Source organism: Setaria viridis, chromosome 3 (genome assembly GCF_005286985.2).
Source record: "Setaria viridis chromosome 3, Setaria_viridis_v4.0, whole genome shotgun sequence".
NCBI classification, from domain to species: Eukaryota; Viridiplantae; Streptophyta; class Magnoliopsida; order Poales; family Poaceae; genus Setaria; species Setaria viridis.
Genome location: NC_048265.2, coordinates 4,635,990 through 4,650,396, shown reverse-complemented (window position 1 = coordinate 4,650,396; position 14,407 = coordinate 4,635,990). Strand labels below are relative to the sequence as shown.

The 14,407-nt window shown below is 45.3% G+C and overlaps 2 protein-coding genes across 2 annotated transcripts; both read right to left on the bottom strand.

Moving 5' to 3' along the window:
• Positions 1-499: 499 nt before the first annotated feature.
• LOC117847303 (putative 12-oxophytodienoate reductase 5) lies at positions 500-1,919 on the bottom strand. The gene has a single exon (XM_034728490.2). The coding sequence runs from the start codon at positions 1,874-1,876 to the stop codon at positions 668-670; it is 1,209 nt and encodes a 402-aa protein (XP_034584381.1). The 5' UTR covers positions 1,877-1,919; the 3' UTR covers positions 500-667.
• A 2,340-nt stretch (positions 1,920-4,259) lies between these two features.
• Positions 4,260-13,061, bottom strand: LOC117848567 (protein argonaute 1B). Its single transcript, XM_034730021.2, has 23 exons — positions 12,896-13,061; positions 11,206-11,990; positions 10,909-11,129; positions 10,427-10,576; positions 10,212-10,345; positions 8,941-9,050; positions 8,751-8,857; positions 8,527-8,665; positions 8,285-8,401; positions 7,772-7,879; positions 7,615-7,686; positions 6,766-6,888; positions 6,500-6,665; positions 6,300-6,424; positions 6,084-6,221; positions 5,830-5,972; positions 5,681-5,743; positions 5,544-5,607; positions 5,323-5,458; positions 5,126-5,199; positions 4,941-5,035; positions 4,819-4,850; positions 4,260-4,730 (listed from the first exon to the last, which is right to left on the bottom strand). The coding sequence occupies exons 2-23, from the start codon at positions 11,980-11,982 to the stop codon at positions 4,516-4,518; spliced, it is 3,309 nt and encodes a 1,102-aa protein (XP_034585912.1). The 5' UTR covers positions 11,983-11,990; positions 12,896-13,061; the 3' UTR covers positions 4,260-4,515.
• Positions 13,062-14,407: the final 1,346 nt, after the last annotated feature.

The following is a 14,407-nucleotide window of genomic DNA, read 5'->3' as shown; positions in this document are numbered from 1 at the left end:
ACTGCAATGCACGCAAGACGGCGGTGGCGGCGCGAGGAACCACCGCAACATCCTGCCGGTGAGGTCAAGTTGCCGGTGTTTATTTTCTCTTTGGATTGGGTTCATATATGCAACTAATTTGGGCTTTAGGGTTTAACAGCCCAAATAACAAATAGACCACGTTTGTTCCCTGCAACATATTTTTTTTCATTTATGCTCATCACATGAATTTTAGATCAATATCTTTTTTACATCAGAACGAATCCCGTTGCAACACATGGGCATAATTGCTAGTTAACTACAAAGTGAGAATCATTTTCTCTTGCAGAAGTTCCAGTCATTTTTTTTTCTGGAGAGTAAAGTGTGCCAACACCAAAAGGACCCAGGCATTGCATCACAGAAAATCGCCTTCTTTGTTTCTTTATTCCTCCTGCTAGTTCAAACTTCAAATTCCAAACACACACCTTATAGCATCAGCATCAAACTCAGTTTACTTTGCCATTCATGTTAGACAGTCCAATTGTGCTGTAAAATTACGGATCAAACTTGGTTTATTTTGCACCTCCTGCCACTGGGAAAGATGACGTATATAGCATGCGTACAGAACCACCCGAGCAGAGTACAAGGTGGTCGACGAGACGGTGACCATGGACGAGCAGAGCACAACTGACAACACGACGACGAACGATCAGGCGGCCTGGACGTCGCCGGCGAGGAACGGGTAGTCGGTGTATCCGACGACGGGGTCGGAGGTGTAGAAGGTGGTGCGGTCGTACTTGTTGAGCGGCGCGTCGGGGAGCTCGAACCTCCTGGGCAGGTCCGGGTTCGCCAGGAACAGCCGCCCGAAGGAGACGAGGTCCGTGTACCCCTCGCCGACCACCTTGTTCCCCTCCTCCCTGTCGTACCCGCCGGCGGCGATGAAGGTGCCCCTGAACGCCTCCCTGTACGGCCGAAGCCGGTGCGGGATGCGGCGGCGCCCATCCACCAGCGCCATCCGCGGCTCGATCATGTGGCAGTAGAGCACGCCGGCGGCGCTCAGCTCGCGGACGAGGTGCGCCGCCAGGGCCTCCGGGTCGGAGTCGTGGCAGCCCATGTAGTCCGTGAACGGCGAGAGGCGGACGCCCACGCGGCCCGCGCCGACCTCGCCGGCGACGGCGCGGACCACCTCGAGCGCGAAGCGGCAACGGTTCTCCATGGACCCGCCGTACTCGTCGTCCCGGTCGTTGGCGGCGTCCTTGAGGAACTGCTCGATGATGTAGCCGTTGGCGCCGTGGATCTCGACGCCGTCGAACCCGGCGTCGATCGCGTTGCGCGCGGCTCTGCGGAAGTCGTCGACGACGGCGGGGATCTCGTGCGTCTCCAGCCGCCGCGGCGGGGAGAACTCCTCCATATGGCCGTCGAAGCTCATCTGCGGGGGCACCGCGCGGTCGGTGCTGGAGATCGGGGCGGCGCCGCCGGGCTGGAAGGCGGTGGTGGAGACGCGGCCGACGTGCCAGAGCTGGCAGAAGAAGACGGCGCCCCTGGCGTGGACGGCGTCCACGATGGGCCGCCACGCGGCCACCTGCTCCGCCGTCCAGACCCCCGGGGTGTCGGCGTAGCCCTGCGCCGTGTCGGAGACGCCCGTGGCCTCGGTGATCATGAGGCCGCCGCTGGTGGCGCGCTGCGAGTAGTAGACGGCGGCGTGCGGCTGCGGCACGTTGCCGTAGGAGCGCTGCCTCGTCAGCGGCGCAAGCACCACCCGGTGCGACAGCTCGAACTGGCCCATCTTGTACGGCGTCAGCAGAGGAACGGCCTCCATCTCTCTCAACTCCGGTCGATCGCTCCTTGCTCTTGTTCTAAAGATCTGACAATGGCAGCTTGCAGTGCAGTGAGCTGCGCAGAAACTTGCAGCGTCCATTTATATAGCATCCAGGAAAGTTGGTAGTAGCTGAATACTGCAACTAGTTTATTCTCAGGATAGCCGGGCCGCTAGCATATTGTATGATTATTGTGCGGAGAGATATGCAGCCAGCAGTTACATCAGCTTTAGATAATGGAAGCTGTTCCAACCTATATATGAGTCTCTTAAGTTTATTGTAATACTAAAACAATTTTCTAATACTAATTACTAAATCATAGCAACTCATTCTTCACGGAGAAATCCATAGCCGCCACCTCCAACGCTTGCTATGCTATGCTTTATGTCCTGCTCCTCCTTTGGCAGCAATCTTCATTCTTCAGAGTATTGAACCAATAGATGCCCTGAACAACATGCTTCAGCTTCAGCTTATAAGCCGGCTGAAAAGCTGAAACGGCTGATTTGTTATGAGAAGAAACACTATTTGGTGGCTGATAAGCCGGTTGAATAAGCTTAAGCGCCGGTTATCCTTCAGGCGGCAGATCTTCCGATTGGCAGGGCAGATCTTCCGATTGGCTTTTGGTTAGCCGCCAATATAATGTGGCCCCTAGATGGTCTATCATGGTATAACTCGGTACCCTTTGATATTGAAGTTAGTTACACAGATGTCATTGTAATCTCTTTCTCCACTTTTCTGAAAATGTTAAGTGGTGCTAGTAATAATTAAGGCAAATATTATTTGTGAACCATCCTGCATTTGAAAGTTTTGCCACTTTAGGAATAATTCACTTCTGACTTTCCATGAGGCCTGATCTAGAAATGGGAATGCGCTGATTTTGCTTCGCACTTTTTTGACCTTATTGTAAGCAGGGATTGCGAAACCACACCTCCGATTTAATAACAATTTATTTAAAAAGGCTACTATATGCATCGTCTTGTGATCTTGCCAGAAAATATGGAAAATCTTCCTCGAAAAAAAAGAAAATATGGAAAATCCTGAATAATGCTCCAATCTTCTTTGCAGCCCCCCTCGTTGTATTTCGAAAGAAGGGCAACAGGAGATTGGAAGCGAAAAAGCGGCGGCAGTCGGCAGGAGGAAGGAAGAAGGCAGCAGCTCCCATGGGCCATGCCCGGCGGCTATGGGCAAGGTCGTGAGTCAAAGTGTCAAGGCTATGGACAACAACTAAACGCATAGTCTCATGTCATCTCACGACGGATGAGATATTTTTGGGACACTAGCTTCTTGCCGGTACTTCCTCCATCCTAATAGTTTAGTCATTTTTTGACTTTTCTAAATTAGACATGCACAGTATTTAGATTAAAAAAATCAAAATGATCACGGAGGGAGGGAGTAGCTCGGTAGCTGCTTACTGCCGCTGAAGTAGAACACGGTGCAGCGTATACACCGGAGATGATGCATGTATGTATATGTATAAACAATTGAGACGCTGACGTCACCCCTGACCGATGCAACTCGAAACAACCGACGCTTCCTTCCTCCGTCGGGTGGCCCACCTTTGACCCCATCACATCTTTCTTCTGTTCCTTATTATGCAGCAATAATCTGTACCATGGCATCGCATCGCACACACCTGAGTTCGAGCCTAGCTGTTTCTCGCTATCAAACTCAATTGTCTCGGCCGTAACAAGTAGGAGACGAGCATTATGGCACGGAATGGTTGAGACGGTTGCTCCAAAGCCACACTGCTCAGGTATTGTAAGACTACCTCTCTGTATAGGCAGGGTTTTTTTTTTTATAAATCCGAGATGTTAGACCTTAAATTTTGATTGCCTCTTCAAAACAGCAACATTGTATCGGACAATGTCAAGGCGGTTCAGGGCTTGATTATTTAACGTTACAGACAGGAAGAAGCCTAGGCAAGTGGTTTCACAAATGCACTATTTTATACATATTACTTCCTCCGCAATTCAAATTGCAGATCATTTTGATTTTTCTAGGTTCATAGATATTATTATACACCTAGATATACACTATATCTAAATGAATAATAATATCTATCAACTAAAAAATAATATCTATCAACTAAAAAAAGCTAGGGAGTAGGAAGTTGATTGTCAAAGTACAGCTTTATATCACTAGGATTTCTTTTAACTAAAAATCAATAGGTCCAGCGGTCCCCAGTCCAGTGCAGCAAAGTCACTTTCTGTGGCATTCAAGTCCAGAGTAGGAAGTTTCCTTCCTCTCTCCTACATAACATAAGCAATAACAAGTTTGGATGAAAAACCATGAAAGCGTATGTCCATCGTGTCCCTCCCACCCTATGGCGTCTAAGTTGCCGGATGAAGAATTGAAATCCACATGCAATCAGCAAGACCACAGGGTATCCCACCCACACTGCAGCCTGCAGGATCAAAAGTTACTTGACAAACCAGCAGTGACCAATCACCATCAGTCATCAGACCAGTAACTTTTGCAGACACATACAGGTTCAAATAATTCCACTACAAACCATGTCCAAATAAGTCCACTGCAAACCAATCTTCATCAGTACAATGTTACCACAAGCAGTTTACAATAGTATAGAGAGTACCACAGATTTGAAACTCAGGAAATTAACTTTGGAGGTGCAACGGTGTTCCAGCATCACCATAAGAGTGCAAGTACTCGAAATATACGCAATAGGTAGGCAAGGTAGGAGGATACTGCTCTCTCAGAGCAGCAGGCCACAGCATCCATCTTAGCAGTAAAACATGACGCGCTTCACATTTTCCTTGAGGGCAGGTAGAGGCCTCACAGCAACATTTCCAACAGCCCTGGAGCTGCGAGAAGTCCCTGGTTGAGGACCACGGCTCATCGTAGCACCGCTCACCATCGACCCACTGTCAGAGGTATCTGGCTCCAAGTAGAAGCGAGCTCGGAAGGCTGCCAGGTGAGCATAGTATGCAGGAGGCACTGCAAAGCAATCGAGCAGAACCGTCAGCATTCTCTTTTGCATTACTACCCCACGTCAAAGGTGGGTGCAAGGGCAAGTTGCACTTACCAACTGATACTGAGCGCGTGCACCTAGCATACCTGCAAATATTGATATTGTTTTTAGTTAATAGGCAGTTAAAAAGAGTTCAATTTAAAAGATGAACAGATGGACGGAGCAGTAAATGTTACGTGTAGCACAAGTTGTTGGTGAGAGATTGTAACCCATCAGCTGTGAATTTGTTCTCATCCCACAAAACATGATAATGCGCGGGGCGGCTTGTTCCCTGAAGGGAACCCAAATCAGCAATCAACTTATTTCATCATGTAGAGTAAAGCAATAAACAGAATTCAGCAATCAGATAGGAAAACCCAACCTGAATGCCAGCATGGCTACACAGGTAGAAATCGAACTCAGTCGGATGGCAAATCTTTGAATCCACAACAGTGCCTATATTTATAGTAAGAAAACAGTTTAACGACATTCAGATTAGGCAAGCTAACCTATCCCTCAAAATGAAAGGATTATACAAGCTAAGCCCAAGGTATAATAAGAGAAGCATCGAGAACTAACCAGGCAGTATGTTTCCACTTCTATCAACAGAACGCTGATCTTTATGGTTGTTAGCAAACAACCTAGTGTGATGACGCTTCTGGACCACTACAAAAGTAACTGGAGGCTGGTAATTGGGCTCCAATGATGCACAGGCCTGTATCCGTAGTTTCACAAGGGTGGTCAGAGAAAAATTAGAGGTGAAGAACATCACCAAACAAATGCCCTTAAATTAAGTTCACCTTTCTAATGGCATCAAGTTCATACAACAAAACTTGATAGAACTGTCCCTCACTAACACCATCCCTGAAAGTGATAAATGGTTTAACATACAGGGGAATCCTAGTCAGAAAAGGTGCCCATGTGCAAGGATATGAACCTGTAGAATATGATCCTCTGGGGTTTCTGTCCCGTTGCCCTCCTGAAAGAAATGAGAAGTTCCCTGCACAATCAACAAAAGTTATACATACAGCAGCATCCAAACATGGAGAAGTGAATGCATCTCATGTATCTCAATAAATATCATACTTGACCATGCCACCAGTGACAGTCCCTCTTTGGGGATCTTGCCATACTTTGAAAAGATCCTGTATCAACTCTTGGCGATGGGCTTGGGCACTCACTAATCCTGCATACTTGGTGACCTCAGGCCAGTCTTGAGAAGCAACCACCTAGGTAGGGAGGAACATAGTGAATAAAAAAAAATAGTGAAACTTTCAACTGAGAAAAGAGAACAGATCTTCTGGGCTTTCTCTGTCTTGTCACAATAATGCCACACTTACAGCTGCAATGGAAGGACTGGAATCTTCTCCAGGATGGGGATGGGTAACATCAGCACCAAATATAATGGTTGGTCTGTCACTGACAAGGGGGATTCTCCTTGCCAAAGCATCTACAAGCACAGTATTCCTTCCTCCAACCTGAAAAGTAGGAAAACTGTAAGAGACGAGTCTAGTGTTTAAGTAAAAAATTAGAACAGATCGGGTGAAATGATATACCTTCACATTTATTTTAAGGGCAACATTTGCAAGATACTGCTGCTTGTTCGCCTTGAAAACATGTTTAGTCAGACAACATTGGGAGACCAATCCAAGATCAGTCTCACAGATCCTTTTAAGATCCCCTAAAGAATGAAAAGAATACTAATAAGATTATACATTGGGCAAATTGCTTGAGAAACTTTTGAAAGAGAACATACCATAAAGTGAACCGTTATTGTCGGGCAGTATTACAATCAGTAGGTCCAGTTCTCGGCCCTGAGGTCTGAGTATGTTCATGGCATCTTGATAGCATCCCTTAAGTGCTCTTTCGACATGTTCAGGCCTCGCATACGATGGGGGAAGCACAGGTTCAAGTGCAAAGTCCTACAAGAACAGGATACGAAAGGAAAATAACACAGACAAATAAATACCAAAATGACAAACAGATAATTGTATTGAAGTTCTATCTGAATGACACACATACCATTCCAGATACTTGGCACATCTGAGCCAGCTCTTGACAGAACATCCTGGCAGCATTATCTTGCACATTTCGTGAGAAGTTAATGCATGCCCAGCTGCTAACTCTACCACCATTGACCATTTTCTACCATAAAAAAAGAATAGAAAATAATAAGCAAGACACAAGTTACAAAAATTTAATGATCATCAAACAGAGGAAAACAAAAGGCAAGCTACAGGTTGAAAATAGATTATATCTGACTAAAATAATGTGAATAGGAATACGAGTATAACCTAAAGGAACTTCAATCCTTGGTTGGTTGAGTTTTTTATTTAATGGTCAATTTCAGTGGCAAATGTTATAAATATTAGTCGCAAATTAATAACCGGGTAGTTGCATGAAAAAGGTAAAACAAGAGCAAAATTTCAAATAAGTTACACACTCACTATAGAGTTTTGCAGGTAAATCATGCAAAATTCCTCAAGAAAATTTCCATATAAAACTACACGAGCACATGGAATTGTGGGATTACAGAAACAATATGTAGCTGTGTGCCAAAACCCAGAGGAGTTCACTAGTCATTAGGAGCTATCAAGCTTTATATAAAGAATCTCATTATTGTATCATTCACGCAATGCTCAGGCTACGGCTTGAAAGCATGCTGTCATGCTTGGTGGCAGTTATATCATGGCTGCTGGGCCAACTTCCTACCTTTTGTAAATATAAGATTACAAAAACAGTTGCAGCTATATCATGTTTAACTTTCTCCTCTAATATTTTCATAAGGGGAAAAACTGAGTACGCCTGACGGAATTCACATGAAAAGGTGATTTTATCTTGATTTATCAGGAATTGCATAACAAGGCATACCTTATTCATCATGTTCCACTGACCGACTCTTGGCAACACATCCTTCTCTCTGCCACTATCATGGTACTTCAGCTATTACACATAAAGTAGAATGCCAGGTCAAAGTATGCCCAAAGATGCAAATCAACTGCTAACCCAGAGATGAAAATTCACTGACCCTTGGGGGAGGCAGAACACGAGCTTCGACAGCTGCAAGACGCTCATCAATCTTTATGCCAAATTCCTGTGCATATGGATCTTCGAAGTACGCATTGTGATGCACAGTCTGATTAAAATAGGTAAGGAAAACAAGAGATTTAGAATCATCAGTTCAAATTTATCAACCTTCATGAAGGCAAAAGCTAATTAAATGAACAAAAGCAACAAAATATTCCATGTCATTTAATCTTTTTTTCCTTGACGTGTCTCACACACAAAAAAAAATGGGATTGCTACAGACTCGCCACACTCACAAATTAGATGACCGGATCACTAATATCACTTAATGGTTATATATACAACAATTCTTAATAATAGATGGTACTTTTCACCAAAATATACAAGTTTGCTTTGCATGAATAACTTACTAATCAAGTTTTCGTAAAATGTATATGTATAAATGTACTGCTATTGCTAGTGCTGATGCTACTCCTATGCCTAAGTCAAACCAAGAAATATGATCTGCAATCACCTGCAGGATGTCTTTCTCGCGCTCTTGAGGACGCTGGCAAGTCACTTTCAGTAGAGCAGTGATCTGTTTCTCGTTCAGTCGTTTTGAGTAACGCTGTCCCTCAACTATCTTACAGACCTGGTATTTCAAACCATGAGATTTATGAAAACATGCTGAAGCTGGATATAGCAATTAGAAATCATATGGATAGATAAACATAGTATAATACATCAATTGCAATAGAGCTAGTTTAAGACAGTAACCTCCATAGGCAGATAATTTGGTCTTTGTTGATTGCCCACTTGCAAGCAAGGCAAACTGGTGTGCTGAATACTGAAGCCATAAGTCTCCAGGAAGTATTGCACCACAGTCTTCACGGTACCACGATCATCAATAGGGAATCTATAGCAGGGAAATCAACAAAATCATGTCAGCACCTTATACCTTGCACTATCAATCCATACAAAGCTAGGGAACATGCACGTACGACAACTCCCTTGTTGCTTGTGAAGTGAGGCCAGATATACGATATTTCCTTCGCATGTTTCCTCGGTGTGTGACTTCAATTTTTACACCTCGTAAGGCCTTTTTAATCTACAAAGGGAGCATTATAACAATGAAAGTACTGAAGCATAAACCAAAGCTTCTATCAGGAAATTTAAGGCAATTAATCAAACCTTCACACGATCAGAATCAGATAATGGTCTAACTGAGACATCTCTGTTAAGAAGCTCAGCAACGAAATCAATCACAGGGAGGGGCTCAATAAATGCAGTAGAGGACATATCTGCAACAACAAAAATCAAGCAACCACAACATTTCAGATAAGACAGTGATGCCATAAACTACACCAAAAGGTTTGTTGTGTTAATTTTGTTGTTTAAGCTTTTTTGTGTGTAAAGCAGAGTGTGCGTAGTCAACAGATCCGAGCATGCATGCAGGAATTAGTAGAGGTGATCCTGCGTGCTCTGCTTGTGGAGAGAGTTTGGCATGCAGGAATTAGTGGGGTGATCCTGCATGCAGGTCTATTAGTTCACCTATGCGTGAGTGATTGGCTGAGTTCTGCGGCTAAATTAGTGGCTTGAGCAGCGATGCAGGGTGTGCTTTTTTTTTTGTTATTGTTAGTGTAATCCTTGTTGGATGTTAGTTTGAGTCAAGTCTTTTATTAGTGCAAGTCAAGTCTTTGCCTTAGGGTGCAAGTCAAGTCTTTGCCTTAGTGTGTAAGTCAAGACTTGAGTCTTCAAGAGTAAGGCATTAGGGCTGTCTTGTGCTATAAAAGGAGTGGTGGTGTGAGTGTGAGTGATAGTGTGAGAAAGAGAGTGGTGATGGTGGTGTAGTGTTGATCAGTTTGCGAGTGAAGCAAATTGATCAGTTCGTGGAGCATGGAGTGCGTGCTATGTGGAGTTCGTGCATGTAGTGTGTGGCTGCGTGCTATGTGGAGTTTGTGTGCCTGTGTTAGTGAGCTAGCTGTGTGAGTGTTCTTGGCCGGGTTGTGCGGCTAAGTCACAGCTTAGTGCATGTGTGTTTGTGATGTGTAAAATCAGTGCATGTCATGTTAAAGTGCAGTGAATTTTAGTGCAAAAAAGGGTGCTGGTGTGTAGTGCCACAAAATTGTGTGTGCGTTCCTTATCAGTGAGAGCTTTCTTGTAGAATGTGCTAAACATTGTGCGAGATCCTGGGAGGTGCTAGAGGCTAACAGTTATTTTTAAACTGGTGGAATCAGTGTGTTCTAGTGAAAGAAAAGGGAGAAAAGGCACTGGTGTGCAGTGCCGCAAAACCTGTGTTCTTGCTCATTGTGTGCGTGTGTTTGTGCTCCATCAAGGCTTTGTAATCTAGAATGCAGTGTATTGTGTATGAAGTGTGCTCCTACTGGTCTTGGTAATGTATCAAGTGTCCAAACTGAAAGCTACACGACAAAAGGAATCAACATGAGAAGGTGGTATCTAACCAATATTCAGAGAAAGGCCCATCTGTGTGGGCCTTATGCTTTGGTAGAAACCACGCCAAGTTTCCAAACCGTCACCAAGTTGCTGGCGTCTCCCTAAATTGGGAGAATAAAATGACCTGCCAACAGGGCAATACCTACACAGGAAATAAAAAGACATTGGAGACTTTGCCATAGGAAAATAACTCTTAACAAAATACCATTATCTCAAAGATTACCTGGCAGTAGGCAATTCACGTAGTACAATGTCAAGTACTTGAAGAGCCTCTTGAGGAGCATCTGGTTGCCTCCCAGATAGAAACATAGCCAAATGGTGGAGATCAGCACGGTTAGCAAATTTGATCACCACCTTAAATACCCTCTGGCGCCTGAAAACATACAGAATGTCAATACAAAATTTTGGATGTGTCGCAAGCACAAATACATTAAAGAATGTTGGTATGAAATTTTGGATGTGTTTTAAGCACAAACACATTAAACATAAAGAATGCAGTACGAAATTTGGGTGTGTTTTAAGCACAAGTATGTTAAGAATGTCAGTACGAAACACTAGATGTGTTTTAAGCACAAATACGTTAAGCATAAAATGTCAGTACGGAATTTTGGATGTGTTTCAAGCACAAATACGTTAAAACATAAAGAATGTCAGTATAAAATTGTGGATGTGTTTTAAGAACAATTACGATAGAAACAGCAATACCTTTGGCCTCCTTGTCCTCCACCAAGACTATCTTCCTCATCTTGCAGTGTAATTTCAAATGTCCTAGAAGTAAATGGCAATGGCCCTGCTGTATAAAGGCTCTTCCTTCCATCGTATGCAGGTAGACGCCCATCCAAATGAGACTGTCTATAAAGAGTTACAAGCTCTCCCATAACAGCACGATTGACGCCACGTGATGTAACCTCGGGCGTTATAGAAACCTGATGACAAAAGGCTGGTTGTCAGAAACATATAAGAACTATGGCGCAGAATTATGTCTTCTTATTACGGGCTTACATCGTAGTGATGAAGGTCTTTATCAGGCAGCTCAGCAAAGAAATGGTTTGCCTTCACGATGCACCTGGAACCATAAGTACCCTTGCCAGGGCGCAATGGGAATTTAACTGATTTGCTTGATGCTGGTGCCATCTGAACGGCTTGGCTAGTTGAACTCTGACCACGAATAGCAAGTTCCTGAAACTGTTGCTGGACTTGCCCAGTGCTCACCTCGGCCTCTGCAGGCTGCGAGGATGAGCTAGCTCCCGGTGTGGATGGTGATACCGCCACAGGGGCTTGATATTGGACATATGGGGCTTGGTGCAGCTCGGGAACTGATCTCGATGGACCTGGAGGAACACTTGGTCCAACACTACCTCCCCCACGCCTGCCATAGTGTGGCTGAGGCAATCCCCCTCTGGGGCGCGGACCACCACGTCCCTGGTACTCAGGTGGTCCACCACCAGGATGCTGTGAAGGTGGGCCTCCACGGCCCTGGTAACCACGCAGTTGAACCTCAGGTGGCCCACCTGGATGTTGTGAAGGTGGGCCTCCACGGCCCTGATATCCACCGCGGCCCTGGTAGTCACGCGGTTGAGACTCAGGTGGCCCTCCACGGCCCTGATATCCACCACGACCCTGGTGTTGCCCTGCACCACGGGCACCTTGTTGAGGCAGTAAACCACGTCCTCCCCCATGCTGTTGAGTTGTCTCAGGTCGCTGTGAGGAGCCCTGTCCAGGCACTCCAGGAGCCTCCCCAGAACTCTCTCCAGGGCCAGTTCTTTTCTTCCTCACCATGATGGACCCTGGCATGACAGATACAAGAGCATCAAAAATAGATTAGTAGTGCATGAAAAAATGATGTATGTGATACACACACACAATGACAGCAGGTTAGGTGACACACACATTGCAGGACACACAACCACAGCAGGGTATGTGGTACACACATTGCAGGAACACACAATGGCTGCAAGGGTATGCGACACACGCATTGCAGAAACACATGTCAACAGCAGGCATGTGATACACACATTGCAGGAACACACAACGACCTATGAATCACCGGTACTTCACTAGCTCAGCCGTACCCATACCCGATACTTGCGTGTCCGATACTTTGATACATCGATACTCCGACACTCTCTCTATACCACCACTGTTGTTTTTCAAAGTCATATCGGTGATACAAAGACAACGACAGCTGGGTATGTGATACACACATTGCAGGAACACACAACGACAGTAGTGTACTTTGAGTCAAAATGAACTTGTGTCAGACGGCTTGACTATAGCCTAGAAATACAATAGCAGAACCACAAGAAGCGCGCAACGATCAACAAGAAATTATCACATGAGAGATATGTAGAAGTGCACCTACACCAAGTACTCAATTGATGAAGAGTCCTTGGGGTGTTTTAAATCTTACGTTTCTGGCTATTGGTCTGATGTTACGATTTAACAACATATCTCGATCAATCTAGTAGCAACAAATTCACCCATGAATTGTTAGGGAATCAGAGGCGGGGACGCGAGTAAAATCAGGGGGGCGCGACATGGGTGTGCACATGCACACCCAGTAATTTTTGCAAAAGAAAAAACGAAGTTACTAGGTAAAATTCATGGTCAGATCCGAAGACAAATAGGACACATTAGGGTTTTGGGTGTTCGATTCTGCACAGCGGGAAGGGAAGGGAATGAGCGGGCATACCCCTGTCGGATGCTCGTCGCCGGCGAAGCGCCCGGCGAAACTGGCAAGGGCGGCGCCAATCGCTCTGTCGCCGCCGCTAAGAAAGGAAGGCAGAGAGACGGGAAGGCGTGGGAGAGGAGAAAGAAACCCGAAGGTCTAACCGTGCACCCCCGGCCCCCGCTGATCCGGCCTCTCTATAATGCCAACCAGGGTCCGTCCCTTTGGCAGGGCTCCAACACCGGCTCCTGTTGCGGCTTCTACCGGAGCCCCTCTGAGAAAACGGCTTCAGTGTCGAAGCCAACCCCAGAACCGTTCTCAAAATGAACTAGAGGGGTGGAGTAAAAAAATGTAGCTCCTGCCGGCTGGTGGAGTCAAAAAAATGTAGCTCCTACCGGCTCCTCCCCTTCTCTACACACAAAAGAACGAAATTGCCCCTCAACAGCGCCCCCACTCTCCTACCGTCGGCGTGGCCGTATGCAGCTGGGACGACCACCGCGCGGCTGCCCCGGAGGCATCCCCTGCCTCGTTCGAGTCCTTGCCGGCGTCGGCGCAGCGGGGGAAGAGCAAGGCGCTGGGGCAGCGATGCTGCGAGGTCGAAGCGTGGCTGCAAGGGAGCAGCGCGGATGCGAGGATGGAGCAGGACTACGGGAGGACGGCGGCGCAGCGAGATTGTCGGATTGCGGCGGCAGGAAAGAGCTAACGAGTAGGAAAGAGAGGAAAAGATAAGGTCTAAAACGAAACTATAAGAAAGAAATCGGAATAAAGAAAGGATAGGAGGAAAACAGATGCGTTAAAAATGGAAAAATGACATCAGTTTTTTTTAGCAAGCACGAATATTGGTTAAGAAATATTTTTTTTCATTTTTCTTTTTATCTTATATGAATAAAAATTATAAACTGAGGACAACCATACAATTCATCTTAACAACCAAGTCATATATCAAGAGGCATATTGGACATTTAACATCTCCAATTCATCATAAAAAAACAGGTGAAGCCGTTTTGCCAAACATTTCCCAAATTAGCTCCACATTCACTGCAGAAGCCGCTCCACCGTAGGAGCCAGAGCTGGAGCTATTTTTTAAGGAGTCGAAGCCCTGCCAAACTAGCCCTCACTCTCTAGTTTATATAACTGAATCCCTAGCTAATAACCCGAATAGCAAATCTCCTAACTAATCTCTTACAAAATATCAAAACAACCGAACAAATACAATCTCCTACTTGAAACAGAAGAAGCTCTCGGCGCCTAGTCTAGTTGTCAGCTTATTTTTTTATCTAAATTGCTTTGGCTCCTATCTACAGTTTAGTTTTCTTATCTAAATTTAGTTGCTATGTATCCAAATAGGACCAGTTAAATTTTAGCTATCTAAAGATTTCTTTAGCTAGTTGAACCCAACTAAAGTGAAAAAAGATCAAACTACCCCTCCACTTTCTGCAGGAAAAGTATTTATAGTAGGAGTGAGGAATAAAATAGAAAAATACCTTTTCAACATCATTTAGCTGGAGGATCCACACACCCCTAGCTAAACTTTAG